This window comes from Mus caroli, unplaced genomic scaffold (assembly GCF_978045245.1).
Source record: "Mus caroli unplaced genomic scaffold, Mus_caroli_1 scaffold_5, whole genome shotgun sequence".
In the NCBI taxonomy this organism is placed as follows: domain Eukaryota; kingdom Metazoa; phylum Chordata; class Mammalia; order Rodentia; family Muridae; genus Mus; species Mus caroli.
The window spans coordinates 21,845,502-21,868,430 of NW_028227260.1; the positions used below are offsets into that span (position 1 = coordinate 21,845,502).

The following is a 22,929-nucleotide window of genomic DNA, read 5'->3' on the forward strand; positions in this document are numbered from 1 at the left end:
ATATCATGGAACTTTCCCAAATTTGACCACATAATCATACACAAAGAATTCTCAACAAATACAAGAAAACAGAAATAACTCTCTGCAACCTGACTGACAATCATGGATTAAAGCTAGAATTCAACAACACAAACATCAGAAAGCTTACAAAGTTAAGGGAACCGAACACCTCTCTATTGGATTTAAAAGGGGTCAACAAGGAAAAAAAAAAAAGAAATGAAACACTTTCTAGAATTCAATGAAAATTAAGGTATAACATACCCAAAACTTATGGGTCACAATGCAAGTAGTGCTAACAGGAAAGTTCATAGCACTGAGTACCTTCATAAAAAATTGAAGAGATTCTATATTATCTATTTAACAACACACCTGGAAGCTCTAGAGCAAAAAGAAGCAAACATACCAAAGAGGAGTAGATGGTAGGAAATAATCAAACTCAGGACTAAAATCAACCAATTGGAAACAAAGAGAATGGTACAAAGAATCAACAAAACAAAGAGATAGTTCTTTTAGAAAATCAACAAGATGGATAAACCCTTAGCCAAACTAACTAAAAGGAAGAGAGAATATCCAATTTAATAAAATCAGAAAATAGAAGGGGGCATAGCAACTGACACAGCAGGAATCCAGAGAGTCATAAGGACATATTTTAAAAATCTGTATTCCACCAAATTGAAAAATCTAAATGATATGGTATAAATGATTGGTATATACCACTTACCAAAGTTAAATCAAGATCAGATAAACTATTTACATGGACCTATCACCCCTAGTGAAATAGAAGCAGTCATTATAAGTACCCTGCCCTTGCCAAAAGAAGCCCAGGGCCAGACTGTTTATTGCAGAATTTTACCAGACTTTCAGAAAAAAGTTAACACCAATATTCATCAAATTATTTCACAAATAGAAACATAAGCGATGTTGATCGATTCATTTTATGAGTGCACAATTACCAATACCTAATCTGTACAAAGCCTCAACAAAGAAAGAGAATTTGAGACCAATTTCCCTCATGAACAGTGAAGCAAAAACATTCAATAAAATAATTACAAACTGAACTCAAGAACACATCCACAAGATCATCCACTACAAAATATAAACAGAAGAAACATTTCCAAATTTATTTTTGTGGTCACAGTCACCCTGTTACCCAAGACTCAACAAAACTCAACAACAAAAAAGAATTTCAGACGAATTTCCCTCTTGAAAATTGATGCAAAATTTTTTCAATGCTTCACAAATTGAATCCAAGAACAACAAAAAGATCACTTACCATAATCAAATAGACCTCATCCCAGGGATGCAGGGATGGGTCAACATATGAAAATCTGTCAATGTGATCCACCATATAAACAAACTGAAAGAAAAACCACATGATCATCTCATTAGATGCTGACTAAACCTTTGACAAAATTCAACACCCATTCATGATAAAAGTCCTGGGAGAGATTAGGGATACAAGGGACATACCTAAACATTAAAGGCAATTCACAGCAAATCTATAGCCAACATCAAATTAAATGGTGAGGAACTCAAAGCAATTCCACTAAAACCAGGGATAAGACAAGGCTGCTCACTCTATCCATATCTATTCAGCAGAGTACCTCAAGTTCTATCTTGAACAATAAGACAGCTAAAGGAGATCAAGGGGAAGGAAGAAGTCAAAGTATTGTATTTTGCAGAAGATATGATAAAAAATGTAAGCAACACAAAAAATTCTACTAAGGAACTTCTCCAGCTGAAAACACATTCAGCAAAGTGGCTAGATACAAAATTAACTCAAAAAATCAGTAGCCCTCCTGTGTACAAATGACGAATGGCCTGAGAAATCAGTGAAACAACACTTTCCACAAATGCTGCAAATAATATATTCTTGGTTAACTAATCAAGGAAGTGAAAGACCTGCATGATAAAATCTTCAAATCACTGAAGAAAGAAATTAAAGAATATATCAGAAGATGAAAAGATCTTCTATGCTTATGTGTCAGTATGATTAGCATAGTAAAAATAGTTATCATACCAAAAGCAATCTACAGATTTAGTGTAGTCCCCATTAAAAATTCCAACACAATTCTTTACAGGCCTTTAAAAAAGCAATGCTCAACTTCACATGGAAAACCAAAAAATCCAGGATAGCTAAAACAATCCTGTACAATAAAAGAACTACTGGAGGTATGACCATACCTGAAGGCCCGTATATGAATCCATACTTATATGGACACTTTAGGTTTTTTAAAAAGAAAACAGAAATATATAATGGAAAAAAACCACAGCATCTTCAACACATGGTGCTGGTCAAACTGCATGTCTGCATGAGAGAAGAATGCAAATATATCCATATTTATCACCCTGTACAAAACTCAAGTTCTAGTGGATCAAAAACCTCAACATAGGGCAGGAGAGATGGCTCAGCAGTTAAGAACACTGACTGCTCTTCCATAGGCCCTGAGTTCAATTCCCAGCAACCACATGGTGGCGCACAACCATCTTTAACAGAATCAAATGCCCTTTTCTAGTATGTCTGAAGATGGGCAACAGTGTACTCACATACATAAAAATAAACGAACACCCTCAACATGAAACCAGATACATTGATTCTAATATAAGAGAAACTAGAGAACAGCATGAACACATTGGCACGTGATATGACTTCTTGAACAGAACACCAATGGCTCAGGCTCTAAGATCAACAACTGATAAATGGGACCTCATGAAACTGAAAAGCTTCTGTAAGGCAAAACACATGGTCAATCATATAAAGAGGCAGCCTAAGGAATGGGAAAAATATTTTTACCAATTCCATTTCCAATAGTGGACTAATATCCAAAATAAGCAAAGAATTCAAGAATCTTTACATTAAAAAAAAAAGTGACCCAATTAAAAATGGAGAACAGATCTAAACAGAATATTTTCAATAGAGGAATCTCAAAAGGCTGAGAAATACTTAAATAAATGTTCAAAATCCTTAGCCATCAGGGAAATACAAATCAAAACTTCTTTGAGATTCCATCTTATACCTGTCAGAATGGCTAAGATCAAAACCACAAGTGACAGCTCATGCTGGTGAAGATGTGGAGCAAGGGGAACACTCCTCCATTGCAAGTTGGAGGGCAAACTAAAACAGCCACTATGGAAACCAATTAGGTGATTCCTCAGAGAGTTGGACATTGATCTACTTCAAGACACAGCTATATCACTCTTTGGTATATACCCAAGGGATGCTCCATCCTACCACAAGGACATTTGTTCAACAATGTTTACTGCAGCGTTATTCATAATAGCCAGAAACTGGAAACAACCTAGATAGTCCCACAACAGAAGAATAAATAAAGAAAATGTGGCACTGTTGGAGGATATGCGATCACACTGCAGACCATGGGATTGTGTTGTTTGCTGGAAAGAAATGTTTCTAGATGTGGTGTGGCTCACCCCCTAGCACCCACCTTTAATTCCTCTGGCTGGAATATAGACATCCCTTAGTACACACCTTTAATCTCCCAAAAATGAAGCTAAAGGAAGCACCCTCTACACATGTTTAAAAGTGATGTCTAATTAAGCGGAAGAAAATGTGATGAGTAGGAGTAAGATTTGATAGAATAGGATATGCCTAACTCTCATAAGAAGAGAGAGGAAGTCATAGACAGACAGAAAGACAGAGACACACAAACAAAGAGAGAAAAAAAGACAGAGACACAGAGAGATACATACAGAGAAAGGGACACTCAGAGAAACAGAGAGACAGAGGGACAAAGAGAAAGCAGTTTTCCCGGGAGAGTTGTACAGAGGCAGGTTGAAGAGAGAGAGAGAGAGAGAGAGAGAGAGAGAGAGAGAGAGAGAGAGAGAGAGAGAGAGAGAGAGAGAGAGAGAGAGCAAGCTAGACCCAGGTGAAGACAAAATGATCCAGAGAATGAGAATGAGCCAGAAGATTAGAACTGATTGCTAGAGTTAGTTTGAGGTCAAGTAGACAAATGCAGTTAGAATTGAAAGAAGCCAGTTTGAAGCAGTTAGTATGGAAAGGAGTTAGGGGCCAGAACAACTGAATTGATCCAGCCAGCCAGAGATCAGAAAGAACTAGGAAGGGGTGAGCTTATTCAGTAGCAAGTCTCAGAGGCAGAGGCTGAAAACATTCTAGGCATTGATTAGATTGTACGGAGGCTAGAAGTTTCCAGGACTAGGACTAAGTTAACAGATGGAGGCAGTAAGTCTTGGAGATGACAAGCCAGGCAAACAAAAATACTTTTACATGGTACATTTACACATTGGATTATTACTCAGCTGTTAAAAAATGAAGTCATGAAATCTGCAGGCAAATGGATGGAACTAGAAAAAAAATCACTGAGCAAGATAACCCAGACCCAGAAAGATAAATATGGTATATATTCACCTATAAGTGGATATTAGCTGTTAAGTAAATGATAACCAAGCTACAATCCATAGATCCAGAGATGTTGAGTAAAGAGGAGAAGTCTAGGGATTATGTAGAGATCTCCCTGGGAAGGGGAAAATAGAATAGATTTTATGGGTGTATTGGGGATAGATGGGAACAGGACTGAGGGGATCAGGTAGAGAGAAGATGGAATGAAGGAAGAGAGTATGAGGAGAGCAATTTGGAAGTGAGGGAGCACTTGGGGGTGTCTGTGGAAACCTAGTGCAGTGGAAACTTCCTTGAATAAATGAAGATGACTCTAGTGAACACTCCTAGTAATGGGGGATATGGAGTCTGAACTGGTCATCACTTGTAGCCAGACAAGTCTTCCAGTAGAAGGACTAAGCAGAATTTAATTGAGTTGTTAGTCAAGGGAATCTCATGGAAATCCCCAAACAATCCAGGTTGTTGCCAAGACAAGGGGCTGCTCTCTGAATACTGACTATGGGGTCCCATTGCTGAGGACAACACCCTCACAGCTCATTAAACATGGAGAAGTTGAGCTGAAGCCTACAAGGAGCTCTCACCCCTATGTTCTAGTGTCTTGGGTGTAAGAAGGTACTGTGCAGGCTACTGAAAGAGAAACATGGACACCAAGGCAGGAATAAAATCTTTTACCAACAATCTGTCCTGCCTGCAAAATATGCAAGGGCAGTAGTGGCACAGAACATGTGGGATGAACCAGCCAATGTCTGATTTGATCCAAGGCCCACTCATGAGCCGTATCTGACATTTGGAACCTGTATCCAACAATTCTTGGGTGATCAAGAACCAGAAGTAGCTAGCTCAGAGACCTAAAGTAAAACCGAACACTACTGGTCTTAAAAAAACAAACAAACAAACAAACAGTAAAATGATTCCTAAGGATATACTTATAGATCAGTGCCTTATCCAGTCTTCATCAGAGAAGCTTCCTCCTGCAGCAGATGGGAACAGATGCAGAGACCCACAGCCAGACATTACATGGAGAGAATCAAGTTGGATGTTTCCATCCAATCCCTCCCCTTGGGGTTTAGGGAACCCTATGAAAGAGGAGGCAGGAAGAATGTGAGAGCTAGAGGGGACAGAGGATACCAGAACAAGGCTCTCTGAATCAAATGAGCAGAGATCATATGAACTCACAGAAACAAGCAAGCACAGGGCCCACATGGGATTCCACCAGGACATTTGCATTTATATGATAGATTTCAGCTTAGTATTTTTATGGGACTCTTAACTTTGAGGGCTAGTGGGTCTGTAATTCTTATGTCTCCAATTGGGAGTCTTTTTCTCCTTTTGGGTTGCTGTAGCCAACTTCAATATGATGGGTTTTGTTTCATCTTGTTATATTTTGTTTTGTTGTGTTTGGTTATTGTCTCTTAGAAGCCTGTTTTTTTTTGTTTGTTTGTTTGTTTTTTTGTTTTTTAATGAGAGACAGAAAGGCATTGGATCTGGAGGGGAAGGAAGGTCAGGAAGAACAGAGTAAAGGGAGGAGGAGAAACTATAATCAGGATATATTTTATGAGAAAAAGTTCATTTTCAATAAGAGAACAAAAAAGAAAAAAATAAAGAAATATACTACCTACAGGACAGTATATTTATAGGGTTTCCTTTGATTTTACTTTTAGTTTTCATTCAATCAATCATCCAAATATATGAAGGTAAACTGCTCCTTTTCACTCTTCACAACACTGCTTAGGTGCTGTCAATATTCTGTTCTTTTGCCATCCTTCAGCATAAAATGTATAGTTGCAGGATAATTATATAATAAAGTTAGAGCTACTTGTCACAGATTTCATTACATCAAAGATCATTTGTATGCTGTGGTTAATTTTTTTTTGTATATATTAAGGTTCCCATTTAGTGACATTCAGTTCTCTGGGTTCTGACGAATATTCTCTTTAGGTTTGTTAAGACTTATTTTGTGGTCCTACTCAGGATGTGTGCTGGAGAGCACTGCATGTAGATTTGAGAAGAATGTGTATGCTACAGCTGAAATGTTCTGTAGATGTCTGTTAAGTTCATCTGGCTTAATTCAAGTCCGACCTTTCTTTACTGATTTTCCATCCAGACAATCCCTACACTGTTGGAAAATGGGTATCGAAGTCCTTTACTATTTGTTTGACTCTGCTCTATCCCCCATTCATTATTAACATTATTGCTTCATACATATAGGTGCTTCAGTGTTGGATTCAGAGATACTTTTAATTTTTATATGATCCTTGTGAATTGTCTCTTATTATATAATTCTTTTGTTGTTTGGTTTTCTTGATACAGGACCTCACTATGTAGCCCTGGCCGGCCCTTGAACTCATTAGATCTGCCTGTTTCTGTCTCCCAAGTGCTGGGATTCAACACCCAGTGTATAATGTCATTCTTTTTTATAATGTCTCATTTTAGCTTTGACTGCTTTTTTTTTTCTGACATAATGGTCTCTACTCAGTTTGACATAATTGAATGAAAAAAGTGAATGCTACAAATTGTTTCTTGCACTGGAGAGTATTGTGCTACATCACAAGAGAAAGCCTAAGTCCTTGTTCAGGACATCAGTAAAAGAAGAACATGAGAAAAAAGACGTGTATGTATATTTGTATGTGTATATATATATATATATATATATATATATATATATATATGCATGTATACATATGACTTTTAATATATCATCTCACCGTAAAAGGCTGTACTTGAACTCAAGACCCTTCAACATCTCCCTCCCAAGTAGTGCTGGAATTATATCAGGGCTTTGTTAAATGCCCACTCCCATAGTTTCCAAATATATATTTTTTTTAATTTTAAGGAATCAGTGAAATTATTTTGAGATAAAATAGAAACATGTAGGGATTTTTATTACATTTTTATTTGTAATAAATAAAGCATGTATACATGTACATATGTGTTTGTGTGCAATCAGAGATGTGAAGACAACCTGTGGGAGTAGGTTTTCTACCTCCGCCATGTGGATCCAGGGAATAGGATTCATGTCCTCAGGCTTGGAGTGCTTTTACCGCTGAGCCATCTGACAGGCTCTAATCGATTTTTCTTACATCTACTGTTTAACTATATGTATTTAATTGTTTATTACATATTGTTTAAATATATATTTATATATATGAATTATTTGAGAGCATCACCTTAATGTTCAGCGCCTCTATCTTAATCTGGTCGTATTTTAGAGGCAGTAATGTATGTGACGTTCTCACAGTATATCACGCCATGTAATTAGTGTTGTCAGGACAGGCGTGGGAGCTCTGAGGTCATTTTCTTCAGGAGAAACTGAAAAATCAAATAGAAACAGGGACATGTATTTGGGAACAGAGAAATGAAATGTAGACTAGGTATGAATGCTGAACAAGAGGTAGTAAACAGATGCGCCACACTGAGGAGACTGGGAAGCCGTTAAGCGGGGAGGGGGTGGGGCGGGCTGGTAGGGACGGAGACCCCCCTCTGGAGGCGGAAAGAGGCAGGACCACTTCCGGCCAGGGGGGGCGGGTTACAAGCTCAGACCTGAGGAGAGGCTTGGAGAGAGCAGACGTCCTCTCGGCTCACGAGGGCGAGGTGAGCTGAGGTGGCCAGCTTTAGGAAAGACCCCGTGGGGGCTTCAAAGCCGCGGCTTCGGGGTGACTGGCTTCACGCAGCATTAAGGTTTGACAGGAACCTGGCTGGATTCGGGATCTAGCGGTTTCGATGTGGTGGGTTTAGAGGTGCCTGGACCCAATTCTCACTGCGTAAAGGCGGGGGCGGAATCTCCGGGCTACGGAAAGTCTAGACTCAGTTTGGGGATGGAAAGAAGGGATGCAGACCTGGTTGGGATTTTGGAAAGGAAACATCTAGGGCACGTTCTGGCTGTAGCAAAAAAGGGAGGAGGGTCGAGTTCAGGAGGGAGGTAAGGGACCCGGATCAAGCTGAAGAAAGGGGGCTGGACCCCGTTATGGGCTACGAAAAGGATGAATCGAATCTGGACCAAGAAAGGAGCGACAGAATCCTCTTTAAAAGGCCAGAGGACCAGGCTTGGAAGGGAGAAAGGACGGGCTAGGATCCGGGTAGCACTGCTTTGAAAGAGGGGATGACCTGGTAGGGTTAGGGAGCTGGGAATCATGAAGGGGTTATCCCTGTTGGATTTGAGGGTGGGGTATCAATGTTGCAGAAAGGGCGGGGCGGGGCCCTTGCAGACGTGGACCAAGGTGGGGGGGGCAGTGTTGGCGAAGGCGACTGCGGCGCGGGGGGAGGGGGCTTGAGGAGGGGTGGGAGGTGCGGAGGACTGCAGAACCACAGCCTGAGTGAGTGGCTGATGGTTGGCGCGGCTGCACAGGAACGGGGGCGGGGGTGGGGTGGGATGGTGGTAGGAGGGGGTGGCGCGAAGAGGCCCTGTGGAGCCTGGGGTGGGGGACGGGCTGAGAAATGATGTAGGAGGAGGAGGCGGTGGGATCGAGATGTTCTGTAGCTCTGAGAGCCCGGGACGTATGTGGAAATGAGATGGTTAGAATGGTCCTGTCCACCATAGCGCATGCGTATTGAGGGCCTTGAGGACCAGGCACATTTGGAAAACCTGTTATCATGCGCGCGCGCGCGTGCGTGTGTGTGTGTGTGTGTGTGTGTGTGTGTGTGGGCGCGCGCGTGTGTGCGTGTCTCTCGCTCGGGTTCTGTGCGCATGCGCACTGTCAGGTTGCGGTGTGGTAGAGGGTATTAAGGTGTAGGTCGTAGAATTAATTTGCCATCTTGGAAGCAAAAGATGCTGGAGCTCAGAAACCACATGATCTGGGCTTCTAGATAGGCAAACCCAGAAAGATTTGGGGCCCAAAATTAGGCAAATTCTTTCACCCTTCAGATTTAGCAAGACTTCTGATAAATCTTCCCCCTTTCCACCCTCCTATTATCATCTAACTCAGGCCTATTTCCTTCAGGCTCGGCTATTAGCCTTTCAGAAAGATGGATAGAAGAAATGACCATGGTCATCGGGTGCCCACATTCCAGGTGAGACCTCTCTGCATTCTGTCTGTCGTGCCCTGAATTCATTTACCACTCTGGAGCCTATTACCACTGTGTAATTCCATAATTCCCTACCTTACCTATCTCAGTCTTCCTTTGCATGGTACAGGGAAGAGGAAACTCATCTATCTCTTGCTCCCTCCCCCTTTCTCAAACCCCTTTCAATGAAATTGCTCAGGAGGGGAGGCAACTGTAGAGAGGGGTGGTTGTAGGGAGGTGGGGTGGCCCATAGGATTATAATCCTAAGTATGTAGGGCCCTCTGCCTCCCGCTGGGAGCCTAGGGCTTCCTTTCTCTCCAGATGTTCAGTCGGAGACCACAGAAAAGGACCCACCAATTGCCAGCCGATCTAAGAAAAACAAGAACAAGAAGAATTCTATTAAGCCTATGGATAAGACCACACCGGCTCCCCATCCAGTCCCATCTGCCAATGATAATACTAGCAACAAGCCTAAAGTAACTTTGCAGGCTTTAAACCTACCAATGTTCACCCAGATCAGTCAGGCTTCAGCTACTACTGAGGCACCCAATATCCAGGCTTCAGTTACTTCTCAGACCCAGAAAGCCAAGACAATGAGAGTTACTCCCAAGGTATCCCTAACTGGCAGTGAGGATGCCACTACACAGCTGAAGCCACCATTACAGGCCCTAAACCTACCAGTTACCACACCGACTATCCAGACTCCAGTTGCCAATGAGTCAGCTAATTCCCTGGCCTCAACAGCTGTCAACAAATCCAAGAAAGCTTCTAAGGCAAACAATGCTGCCAATAAGACTGTACCTAGTGCTGCTGAGATCTCATTGGCTTCGGCTGCTACCCACACAGCTACTACCCAAGGCCAAGCTGCCAAGGAGACAGGTAGTATCCAGGCTATAGCAACCACTGCCCGAAGCAAGAAAAATTCCAAAGGAAAAAGAACACCTGCTAAGACCACAAATACTGACAATGAATATGTAGAGGCCTCAAATGCCATTGAGGCATCTAGCAGACAGATTGGGGCATCTGGCAGACAGACTGAGGCATCTAACAGACAGATTGAGGCATCTAGCAGACAGACTGAGGCATCTAACAGACAGACTGAGGCATCTAGCAGACAGACTGAGGCATCTAGCAGACAGACTGAAGCATCCAACAGACAGATTGGGGCATCTAACAGACAGATCGTGGCATCCAACAGACAGATCGGGGCATCTAACAGACAGATTGAGGCATCTAACAGACAGATTGGGGCATCTAACAGACAGACAGAGGCATCTAGCAGACAGATTGAGGCATCTAACAGACAGATTGGGGCATCTAACAGACAGACTGAGGCATCTAACAGACAGATTGGGGCATCTAACAGACAGACTGATGCATCTAGCAGACAGACTGAGGCATCTAGCAGACAGACTGAGGCATCTAGCAGACAGACAGAGGCATCTAGCAGACAGATTGAGGCATCTAACAGACAGATTGAGGCATCAGCTGCAGCTGTGAGGCCCAAAAAGCCCAGGGGGAAGAAGGGTAACAATAAAGGCTCAAATTCTGCTTCTGAGCCCTCTGAGGCTCCACCTGCCATTCAAACGGTCACAAACCATGCCCTATCTGTCACTGTACGGATCAGGAGAGGGTCTAGGGCTCGAAAGGCTGCCAATAAGAATCGGGCAACTGAAAACCAAGCTCAGATCACTGAACAAGGAGCTCAGGCCTCTGAGGCCAGCATAAGTGCCCTGGAGACTCAGGTTGCTGCTGCTGTCCAGGCCTTGGCAGATGACTATCTGGCTCAGTTGAGTTTAGAACCCACGACCAGAACCCGGGGCAAGAGGAACCGAAAGGTGAGATCTATGAGTTTATTCTTAACTTTATGCTACTTTCCCATTTCTATCCTAGGTTCATATCCTGTGTTCATAGAGGCTATAGGATATGTTGAAAAGAATGTGATTCATTTTTGTGTCCTCCAGTAGTTTGTAGATTGGTGGGGAAATATATTTGTGTATTTAGTCAAGACCTATTTGGGACTCACTTGTATTTACATAGTATTTAACCATGTGCCAGACTTTCTGTCATATACATTTACCTACTTCTTGAAAAGAGCTCTTACTAACTGGGGACTGTAAGTCCCAAATGCAAAATCTCAGAATTAAGTGCTCTATCCAACACCTAAGTGATCTATCTAATGCATAACATGCCAAAGAAAAGGGAAAAAATCCAGGCCATGTCCTTGGTTAGCTTATATGCTGGGAGATGACAAATTTTTAGTTAGAAGCCAGTAAAAGAAAAGCCTGAGCATCAGAGTAGCCATTGTTAGGCCCAAGTCCCTCTATAGGGAGGGTCTAGGCTCTCTAGATTCTAGGGGGACTTTCCAGAAGAAATGGCACTCTTTCACTTGGTAACTCTAGGCATTTTTTCTTCCCATTGATAAAGTCTAAGCATCCCAATGGAGAAGAAAGAACTGGAAATAATTACAGGCGGATCCCATGGGGCAGGCGGCTTCCACCACCCCGAGATGTGGCCATTTTGCAGGAAAGGGTAAGAATCCAATCTGCCAAATTCCTGTTTTTCCTTCTCTTCATTCTCTGACATTCGTCCAAGTGTTCTGCCACTGGATTGATACCTTCCTAACTCTTCCTTCTCTAGGCAAATAAGTTGGTGAAATATCTGCTGGTTAAAGACCAGACAAAGATCCCAATCAAGCGCTCAGGTAGCCGTTTTGAGCTCTCTTCATCCCTATTCTCTGTACTCATGGCCTGTGGGTAACCGTTTACATCCATCATCTCCTCTCATACCACCCCAGCTGCCACAATCATATTTCACCATAGCTTCCCTGACCACACAGGGCTGGGAAAAAGACTGCAGTCTGTACGCTTTAGCATCTTCTGTCTCCTTGCAGATATGCTGAAGGATGTCATCCAAGAATATGAGGACTATTTCCCAGAGATCATTGAACGAGCAAGCTACGCTCTGGAGAAGGTGAAGGGGCATCCCTGGGGGATGGGTGTACCAGGGAAACTTTAAACAGAAGAAAGGTATATGAGCACCCTCCTGGAGGAAAGCAGAGACCTACTACATCCTCATCACTGTGGAGATGAGCACATGGTGGCCTAGGGAGGGGCAGCCACTGACCACACAGCAAGTCAGCGGTGGAAACACAGCTAGTGCTAAAGCTGTGCAGCTTAGTCCTGGCTTCTGCCTGCTGCTGGATATACCATCTCATGTTTTGCAGATGCTCACTGATTATAAAGATGTTGTAGATGCCTATCTTATATTTGTTACAACTTTAATGTGTGCTTGGTACTGAACTATATGTTTTACATGCATTTTCTCTCTCATACAAAACCCTTACTTAGGTATACAACATTCTGCAGAATGTCCAACATGCTAACTGATACGTAAGATATATTTTGAGAACTCACAGGCTATTCTTTTACTTGGCAGATGTTTCGAGTCAATCTGAAGGAAATTGATAAGCAAAATAACTTGTATATTCTTATCAGCACTCAGGAGTCATCTGCAGGCATAATGGGAACGTAAGCTGGGGAAGTGCTAGGGTGGGAAGGGGCTTCTGCTTTCACCCATCCATCCCTCTCTCCGTGGCCTATTAGAAGCTCAGGAAAGAGGGACTAAACACCCCTGTCCCCACTCCCACACACGTTGGATCCCTGTGGGTAGTAGTGGTGCTAGACTGAGAGAACCTGGAGTAAGTGGGCATTGCTGCTGTCAAGGTGGCTTTCTCTCCAACAAGTCCCCAGGAAACCCACCTGTTGTTATTTGTCTCTTCTACCAAGTGCCTGGCCTGGCTATGGAAGGGTAACTCTCAAAGGAGAGAGGGATTTTTGCAGAGGACCATGATGTTTGAGAGCAGGAATGTCATTAGAGTTCCATGGAGAACTCAGGGGAGTTTGGAACTTTGGGAGAGAAAGAAAAGATAATCATTGACTGAGTGCTCATGTGCTTGGGTTGACAGGCATTCTTCCATGTCCTAACCCTATGTAGGAGTAGCATTTTGGTGTGTAGAGAGCTTGGCTCAAGAGGGAATGCACCCTGCCTTAGGTCAGGCTGGGACCATAGAGTAGGCTGAATTCTCTGTATCTGAAGAATCTAGGAGAGGGTAGCCTAGCAAGCTGCTTTACAGATGATGGCTCATGAACGTAAACTTGCTCTATGCCCTGTTATTCTTTTAGGACCAAGGACACACCTAAGCTGGGTCTCCTCATGGTGATTCTGAGTGTCATTTTTATGAATGGCAACAAGGCCAGTGAGGGTGAGTAGATGGGCATGCTGTTGAATAGGTGGCTGTTGCCTGAATTCCAGATGCTCAATTTCTGTCTTTGTCTCCTTCTTGCCTCCTCTTGCAGCTGTCATCTGGGAGGTGCTACGCAAGTTGGGACTGCACCCTGGGTATGATTGGGCTCTCTCAGTGCTTGCTGTCCGTGTTGTCTTTTGGCAAGAGAGGACGCTCCCAGGATTGCATCAGCCTGGTGGTCTGGTGGAGAATGTATAGGGCAGGGATGGGGGTTTCTTATCTGGCTGTATGACAAAATGATTCTGAACTCTGCTTCTTTTCTCCTTTATGTCTTCTGTCTGTTCTGAGATGGGGTATAAGGTGAACCTTCAGTCATCCCTGACAAAGTGCCATCAGGCTCCACTGTTTTCTTCTAGTGGCCATATGCCCACTACTCTCTTCACCTGATTGAGACCGCTATGGACTAGACGTTGGGAAATACTTATATTTGAGTATTTCTGGACTGTATTCACTGCTTATTTTTTTCTTTGCTAGGGTAAAACATTCACTCTTTGGAGAAGTGAAGAAACTCATCACAGATGAATTTGTGAAGCAGAAGTAAGTAGTGTTCAAGGCTCTGTAGCTCTGAAGTGCTCTGGTTCAAAAGTACTTAGTGCCTTTCTTACATTCAAAAGGGAAAGGGCACTCTGTGTCCTAGACCTGAGTTTTATTGAAAATTCTTGCGGTGAAGCTGTATTGGGACCCTTACAATGGGGTATACTCAGAGCAGGGGCTCAAAAAAGGCCTGTTAATTAGCAGCACACCCACAGGAATCTGGGGTAAGTTTTCATAGGAAACAAAATCTATCTGTGGCATTGTGTCCTGTTGCCAGTAACTACTTTGCATGGAACCATGTATGGGAATAAGTCTGTGTCTAAAGGGCCTTGAAAGAATTTCCCCAGGTTTTTTTGTTTAGAGGAGATTGCTTCATCTGAGGTCTAGTGGTTAAATAATAGTTTTGCTTGTTTAGAATCAAGTTTCATTTCCTTTCTCCAAGATATCTGGAATACAAGAGGGTCCCCAACAGCAGACCACCTGAGTATGAATTCTTCTGGGGCCTACGGTCTTACCATGAGACTAGCAAGATGAAAGTCCTGAAATTTGCATGCAAGGTAATAAACTTCCTGAGCTTGGCATGTTAATGGAATGGGATGCTCCTAGCTGAGGCAGGCTGTGTACAGTGATAGACAGGTATGGGACAATGAATGGATTGTATATAAATACATAAAGCCTCATCAATGTTCCATACTGCAAGATATATATCTTTCATTATCCAGTTATTTTTTATACATTGTACTAGTCTGTTATAAAATATTAATAACTGAATGGCTTAAGATACATAAATTGTTACACTCAACAGTTCTGGAGATAAAAACCCTAGGTTAAGGTTCAGGACACTCAGTTTCTGCTATTGGCTCTCTCTCTGACTTATAGATGGTAAATTTTTCTGTATCTTTGGATAGACTAGAGCAATCCTGAGTTCATTTTCATGTCTTGTCCTATAAGGACACTATTTGATCAAAACTTCACCCATTTCACTGAAGTTATACTCATAAAAGGCCTTGTCTGCAAATACAGCCATGATCAGTTATTTAGTATTCAACATAAGAATTCTGGGTTTTCCCAAAACTCAATCTATAACATACTTAGTTTCTTATCATTTCCCATATTACGAACAGGAACATTGGGGCTCTGTGATATCAACTTGTCCAAGGACATAACTTGAGTTCTTAAGCTATCAGAGATGAAGTTTGAAATCTAGACTGACCCATCAGAACACTAGAAATTTTTTATTTAATCACTATTAGTTTTGTGTGGATCCCATAATGGGTGCTTCACACATAACTGTAAGGGCTCTTTTTCTTATAATAATTATACTTTCCATTTTAGGTACAGAAGAAAGATCCCAAAGACTGGGCTGCTCAGTACCGCGAGGCAGTTGAGATGGACATTCAGGCTGCAGCTGTGGCTGTGGCTGAGGCTGAGGCCAGGGCTGAGGCAAGAGCCCAAATGGGGATTGGAGAGGAAGCTGTGGCTGGGCCCTGGAACTGGGATGACATGGATATTAACTGCCTAACAAGGGAAGAGTTGGGTGATGATGCGCAGGCCTGGAGCAGATTTTCCTTTGAAATTGAACCCAGAGCCCAAGAAAATGCAGATCCTGCCACTAATGTCAACTTCAACCAAGGAGCTAGTACCAGAAATAGCTTTAGTGATGGTGCTGGTATTAGCTTTGGTGGTTTAACCAACCCCAGTGGTGGCTTTGGTGGCATATCCAACCCCAGTGGTGGCTTTGGTGGCATATCCAACCCCAGTGGTGGCTTTGGTGGCATATCCAACCCCAGTGGTGGCTTTGGTGGCATATCCAACCCCAGTGGTGGCTTTGGTGGCATATCCAACCCCAGTGGTGGCTTTGGGGGCAGAAATAGCATTACCTTTGGGAGTGTACCCAACACCTCTGCCAACTTCAGCAGTGCACCGAGCATTAGCTTTGGTGACACACCTAACACTAGCACCAGTTTCAGTGGCGGAGCCAGCAGTAGCTTCACTGGCACACCCAGTACTAGTGCCCCTTTCTGTAACACAGCAAGCATTAGCTTTGGTGGTGCACCCAGTAGTAGTGCCCCTTTCTGTAGCACACCAAGCATTAGCTTTGGTGGTGCACCCAGCACTAGCACCAGCTTTAGCACAGCGAGCATTAGCTTTGGTGGTGCACCCAGCACTAGCACCAGCTTTAGCACAGCAAGCATTAGCTTTGGTGGTGCACCTAGCACTAGCACCAGTTTCAGCAGCACACCCAGCATTAGCTTTGGTGGTGCACCCAGCATTAATAGTAGTAGTGGTGGATCCAGCGTTAGCTTTGGTGGTGCTCCTACCACCAGTACCAGTTTCAGTGGTGGAAACAGTATTAGTTTTGGTGGTGCACCTTGTACCAGTGCCAGTATTAGTGGTGGAGCCATCTCTGGCTTTGGAAACACACTTAGCAGTATCAGCCCTGGCTTTAGTGCACTCAGCACAAGCACCAGCTTCAGCAGTGCACCAACTACAAGCACTGTGTTCAGTGGTGCAGTTAGTACCACCACTGGCTTTGGAGGCACACTTAGCACCAGTGTCTGCTTTGGTAATTCTCCCTACTCTGGCGCTGGCTTTGGAGGCACACTCAGTACCAGTATCTCCTTTGGTGGTTCGCCTAGCACCAATACTGGTTTTGGTGGTACACTCAGCACCAGTGTTTCCTTTGGTGCTTCTTCTAGCACCAGCTCTGACTTTGGTGGCACACTAAGCACTAGTGTCAGCTTTGGTGGCTCTTCCGGTGCCAATGCTGGCTTTGGCGGTACACTCAACAGCAGTACCAGCTTTGGCGGTGCCATCAGCACCAACACTGGCTTTGGCAGTGCACTCAATAACAGTGCCAGCTTTGGTGGTGCCATAAGTACCAGCTTTAGTGGTGTACTCAATAGCAGTGCCAGCTTTGGTGGTGCCATCAACACCAGTGCTGGCTTCGGCAGTACACTCAACAGCAGTGCCAGCTTTGGCAGTGCACTCAGCACCAGTGCTAGCTTTGGTGGTGTACTCAATGGCAGTGCTGGCTTTGGTGGTGCCTTGAACACCAATGCCACCTTTGGTGGGGTACTCAATGGCAGTGCTGGCTTTGGTGGTGCCATGAACACCAATGCCACCTTTGGTGGTGCACTGAATAGTAATGCCGGCTTTGGCGGTGCCATCAGTACAAGTACCAACTTTGGTGGTGCACTGAATAACAGTGCTGGCTTTGGCGGTGCCATGAACACTAGTGCCACCTTTGGTGGTGCACTGAATAACAGTGCTGGCTTTGGCGGTGCCATGAACACTAGTGCCAGCTTTGGTGGTGCACTGAATAACAGTGCTGGCTTTGGTGGTGCCATCAGTACGAATGCCACCTTTGGTGGTGCACTGAATAACAGTGCTGGCTTTGGTGGTGCCATCAGTACGAGTGCCAACTTCGGTGGTACACTGAATAACAGTGCTAGCTTTGGCGGTGCCATCAACACCAGTGCCAGCTTTGGTGGTGTACTGAATAACAGTGCTGGCTTTGGCGGTGCCATCAACACCAGTGCCAACTTTGGTGGTGCACTGACTAACAGTGCTGGCTTTGGCGGTGCCATCAGTACGAGTGCCAGCTTTGGTGGTGCACTGACTAACAGTGCTGGCTTTGGCGGGGCCATCAGTACGAGTGCCAGCTTTGGTGGTACACTGAATAACAGTGCTGGCTTTGGCGGTGCCATCAGCACCAATGCCAGCTTTGGTGGAGCAATCAGCACCAGCCCTGACTTTGGTGGTGCATTCAGTACCAGTGTTGGCTTTGGTGGCACACTTAATACCACTGACTTTGGTAGTACCCATAGCAACAGTATTAGCTTTGGCAGTGCTCCCACTACCAGCGTTAGCTTTGGTGGGTCTCATAGCACTAACCTCTGTTTCGGTGGAGCACCCAGCACCAGTCTCTGTTTTGGCAGTGCATCTAACACCAACCTATGCTTTGGAGGCTCTAACAGCACCAACTGCTTTAGTGGTGCTACCAATGCCAATTTCAGTGAGGGGCACAGCATCAGTTTTGGGAATGGGCTAAGTACCAGTGCTGGATTTGGAAATGGGTTGGGCACCAGTGCTGGCTTTGGCAGCAGCCTAGGTACCAACACTGGCTTTGGTGGAAGCTTAGGCCCCAGCGCTAGCTTCAATGGTGGCCTGGGCACTAGCACTGGCTTTGGCGGTGGATTAGGCACCAGCACAGATTTCGGTGGTGGACTAAATCATAATGCTGACTTCAATGGAGGACTGGGTAACAGTGCTGGCTTCAATGGTGGACTAAACACTAACACTGATTTTGGTGGTGAACTGGGCACTAGCGCTGGCTTTGGTGATGGACTGGGCAGCAGCACTAGCTTTGGTGCAGGACTGGTCACTAGTGATGGCTTTGCTGGTAACCTGGGCACCAATACTGGTTTTGGTGGCACACTTGGCACTGGTGCAGGCTTTAGTGTAAGCCTCAACACTGGCAATGGCTTTGGCAATGGGCCTAATGCCAGCTTCGACAGAGGACTGAATACCATCATTGGCTTTGGCAGTGGTTCCAACACCAGCAATGGCTTTACTGGTGAACCCAACACTGGCTCCAGCTTCAGTAATGGACCAAGTTCTATTGTTGGCTTTAGTGGTGGACCAAGCACTGGTGCTGGCTTCTGCAGTGGACCAAGCACTGGTGGCTTCGGTGGTGGACCAAGTACAGGACCTGGCTTCGGTGGACCAAGTACAGGACCTGGCTTCGGTGGACCAAGCACTGGAGGTGGCTTCGGAGGACCAAATACTGGAGGTGGCTTCGGAGGACCAAATACTGGAGGTGGCTTCGGAGGACCAAGCACTGGAGGTGGCTTTGGAGGACCAAGCACTGGAGGTGGCTTCGGAGGACCAAGCACTGCAGCTGGCTTTGGTAGTGGACTGAGCACCAATGCTGGATTCGGCAGTGGACCGAGCACCAGCACTGGCTTTGGTGGTGGACTGAATACCAGTGCTGGATTCAGTGGTGGACCGCCAAGCACCGGTACTGGCTTTGGTGGTGGAGCCTCTAGCCATGGTGGCTGTGGCTTCCCTTACGGCTAGTGAAGATTCAGGTAACTGCAATATTCCTATAGCCAGAATCCATGGGGTTAGCTATAATACCTGGGAGATACTAGAGGAAACCCTAAGCTAGGAGGGGCCAAATGAGAGGATGAAGACAAGAAAGGAAATAGGAGGAAATGGGCCATGTGCTAATGTGTCTGGGTATTCGGCTTTGTTTTTCAGGCTTGTTCCCCGTTTACAGATAACGCTAACTGCAACAATACTTCCCATGGAGCCAATGTGCAGCTTTGGAATTGTTGTCCACGCAGCAGCCTGAGCACTATTACCCATCAGCTGAGTGAAACACTGAAAAATCTGCTGTCCCTGCTTTGTGTTTGCTTCCTGTGTTGTTGTCATATTTTGGTATCAGAGTTACATTAAATTTGCCAAAGGAACCTGAGTTTATTCTGTCCTTTAATGTGACTGCATGTGATGTTTTGGGTTCATAGAACAGCTAGGGTTCAACTTAACTTTTTGGGAACCATGGGGCTCCAGCTAAAAGACAGGCATTTCTCAGAGTCAGAGAGCTCTGGGAAAGTGTTCTCTGGTAGGCCAAGGGATAATAGCTTAAGCAAAGATATGGAAGGGGGAAGCCTAAGGTACAGGGCAAATAGAAAGTAAACTCACATTAATTTGGGGTAGTTGTGTAAGAATATAGGGATAAGAAGGGAAGAAACTAGGAATTAACTTGGGAGCAAGAGGGTATTTTCTTGGGATAGGAAAGAAAACATAGTATGGAGTGTAGGGCCTAGATCAATTGAGAGACTGGGGATTTGTATGGAAGATAAGTATGAGATGGAGCTAGAGAGATGGCTCCATGGTTAAGAGCACTGACAGCTCTTCCAAAGGTCCTGAGTGGCTCACAGCCATCTGTAATGGGATCTGATGCCCTTTTCTGTGTGTCTGAAGACAGCTACAGTGTACTCCTAAGAAAGAAAGAAAGAAAGAAAGAAAGAAAGAAAGAAAGAAAGAAAGAAAGAAAGAAAGTAAGTGTGAGATGGTGGAAAGGGTAACCCTGACTTTGAACAGGATCGGGGGAGCTATAGAAGTGGATAAACAAACCTGTTTCAAGCAATGATCTATAACCCTAGTAGGTTCCAAGGGTGTAGAAAGTTATGGTTGATTCAAGGCTTGGATATTCCTGAGTGGCTGTGATGAAAGGACTAGGCAACAAAGGCAGCAAGGTTATGAGTCTGTTTATCACAGGGATGCAAGTACCTGACCATTAGTGGTTAGAGGAAGGACATTGGCTGAAGAAGTAGGTCCAAGTTGGTGAGGGATGGAAGAACATTGAGAAATTAATGAACTAGGAGACAATGGATGGTTCAAAATGAACATACTGATGAACAAGGACGGATACTGTTCATCACGAAAATAGGACATGAATGTCTATGGTGTGGAGGCATGCTGCTAAGTCTTAAGGCTAATATAGTTTTATGGACTGGGATGAATGGGAAGGTTTCAGTCAATAAGTTAGCCCAGAGAGAGGATGCCATAAATGATATCAATCATTTGAAATTGAGAGAGTCAAATCCCAGGGAGGGATGGTGTTGATGGCATCATTAATATAAGTAATGAAATTACTCAGAATGGTAGCAAGAGTTGGAGGAGACCAAAGCTCTTAGCCCAAGTACTGGATTCTTTTCGGAGTATAATGGTGAACACACCCTGACCCTGTGCACCTTGATTGCCAATGGACAAAACCAACAGGAACTCACATGGGTCTATCTTTTCTATCTTTGAGGGTGCTACCCAAGGATTCTTCCATCTCAGATGTCCCCACCCATTCTTCACCAGCAGCACCAGAATTGGGTTAGAATCAAGATCTTGAGAACAATGAAAGAAGAAATAACCGTTTCCTGTCCTACAGGCAGGAATAAATGTCTTTATTCATCAGAGAATATTTAAAAAGAACTTTATCCACAACTAGGTAGGCTTAGTTATGGCTAGGAATTGAGACCTGTTTGGGAGCTGCTATGAACTTATTCTCTGGAGGTAGGGCACACTCAGGCCAAAGCCAGAGTCTGCTTAAGGAGAACAAGGCCAGCAGTTCCTACAGGAGGAAGGTAGTGAGAACAGAGACAATCTGATCACTTGAAAAGGGCTCAGTAATGGGCAGGGACAGTGTCCAGGGCTTCCTCAGGTTCACGGGTGATGTCCACATTCTAAGAAGAGAGTCCAGGGTTAGTAGGAAGCGTCGAGTCCCAGTCCCTGCCCTGCCTCGTCCTTATTTCTGGGTATCTCTCCTCTTTCAGCAGGGCATAGGTCTTGACCCTCTTCTTAGGCATGGTTGGGGAATCAGCCTGAGTCCTGTTTGGTAGGGGTTGTCACAGATCTGAATCTCTATAGGCCTAGTCTGTGGTTCTTGCCATTTTTGAGTACTGGTTAATTTGAAACACCTGGGATGTCTGAGGCTGGAGACAGCCTTTCAATGTAGAAGACTATTTTCAGTGTATACTTTGTTAACAGCCATATTTGGTACAGAGGACCCCACCTACCTCAGGCTTGTCCCGGTGTGTGTTCACAGCCTCCACATTCAGGTAGATGGACTCCACTCTGCAGCCTTAGAAAAGAACAACTCATATGTCCATAAACACTGAGGATAAGCCCAGGTCTTCCTTATGTTCCCCTTTCCCATTATCACTGTCCACACCCAGTTCCATACTCTCCAGAGCAGTCATTCTCAACCTATGGGTCACAACCCTTTGGGGATTGCATAGCAGATATGCTATATATCAGATATTCACATTCTGAACCATAACAGCAAAATTACAGTTATGAAGTAGCAATGAAAATACTGTTATGGTTGGGGGTCACCACAACATGAGGAACTGTATTAAAGGGTGCCAGCATTAAGAGGGTTGAGAACCACTGCTCTAGACTGTATCTCCCCTGAAGGCAAGGGAGTTGAGAAAAGCTATAGGATGTGTGGCAAAGAACCAGGCCCCAAAGCCCTGAAGGCAACAGTTATCTCCCCAGCTCTCTATAGGCTCAGCTTCAGTTGCTCATTTGTACATGGGGAAATGAGAGAAGGTGATCTCTGTGACCTCCCCCAACTCTTGTGACTTATGAGACAGTGATCTAATCTATGTATGACTGACAGCACTATGGATCCTCTGAGCCATCCTAGGTAGAAGAGGCCTGGGCTGCAGTTCTGGGTACTCAAGCCCAGGCAAGGTTTACTCAGAGGACAATTAGAGCAATACCAGGGGTGTGATTACCAGGAAGTTCTACCTGAAGAAGAAGGGCCTAAGGCTGGCAGAGGAGCTCCACTGTTCAATGGTAGACCATTGAGCACCATTATGTAAAGTATCCTACCACAGGTTTTGGGAGGTCCTTTTTTCCTGTTCATACCCTGGACTTCATTTGACTCTATCCTTTCACTCCTTAGGAATCTTTCATAGTTAACTAATGCCTCAATGGAGTCTGAATTGCCCAGAATTTTCTTTGAGCTCTTCCTTCAATATTACCTCAACCTATAATTTTCCTTAGGTCTCTGTTGGGGACACTTCTGCCTCAACACAAATAGAACAATGTACCGTACTCAGGGCCAAGGCAGGGACAGAAAGAGCCAGGCTCCAGATTTTCATGCTAGCCTAGTTCTTCCTTGTTATCCTACTGTCACCAGTACCAA

General features: G+C 44.3%; 2 protein-coding genes across 7 annotated transcripts in view; one reads left to right on the plus strand and one right to left on the minus strand.

Annotated features, from left to right (window-relative positions):
• The first annotated feature begins 7,889 nt into the window (after positions 1-7,889).
• LOC110287087 (uncharacterized) lies at positions 7,890-19,600 on the plus strand. 4 transcript variants are annotated; one of them, XM_085837972.1, is made up of 13 exons: positions 7,890-7,963; positions 9,310-9,379; positions 9,649-11,211; positions 11,801-11,905; positions 12,014-12,077; positions 12,267-12,346; positions 12,812-12,903; positions 13,558-13,637; positions 13,732-13,774; positions 14,154-14,216; positions 14,656-14,770; positions 15,549-19,306; positions 19,479-19,600. In XM_085837972.1, exons 2-12 carry the CDS (start codon positions 9,335-9,337, stop codon positions 19,293-19,295), a joined length of 5,997 nt encoding a protein of 1,998 aa, XP_085694098.1. In that variant the 5' UTR covers positions 7,890-7,963; positions 9,310-9,334; the 3' UTR covers positions 19,296-19,306; positions 19,479-19,600. The 4 variants fall into 4 exon arrangements, with proteins under 4 accessions (XP_085694098.1, XP_085694099.1, XP_085694100.1 ...); XM_085837973.1 differs by having other exon boundaries at positions 7,961-8,050; XM_085837974.1 differs by lacking the exon at positions 7,890-7,963 and adding an exon at positions 8,209-8,479.
• A 1,544-nt stretch (positions 19,601-21,144) lies between these two features.
• Positions 21,145-22,929, minus strand: part of Pfkfb1 (6-phosphofructo-2-kinase/fructose-2,6-biphosphatase 1) — a 43,744-nt gene continuing 41,959 nt past the window's right edge. For all 3 annotated transcript variants that reach the window (XM_029473589.2, XM_021153004.3, XM_085837976.1), the window contains exons 13-14: positions 21,794-21,858; positions 21,145-21,460 (exon numbers count right to left, since the gene is read on the minus strand). In XM_029473589.2, the coding sequence (XP_029329449.1) occupies positions 21,401-21,460; positions 21,794-21,858 (125 nt within the window). In that variant the 3' untranslated portion in view covers positions 21,145-21,400. The remainder of the gene's footprint in view (positions 21,461-21,793; positions 21,859-22,929) is intronic.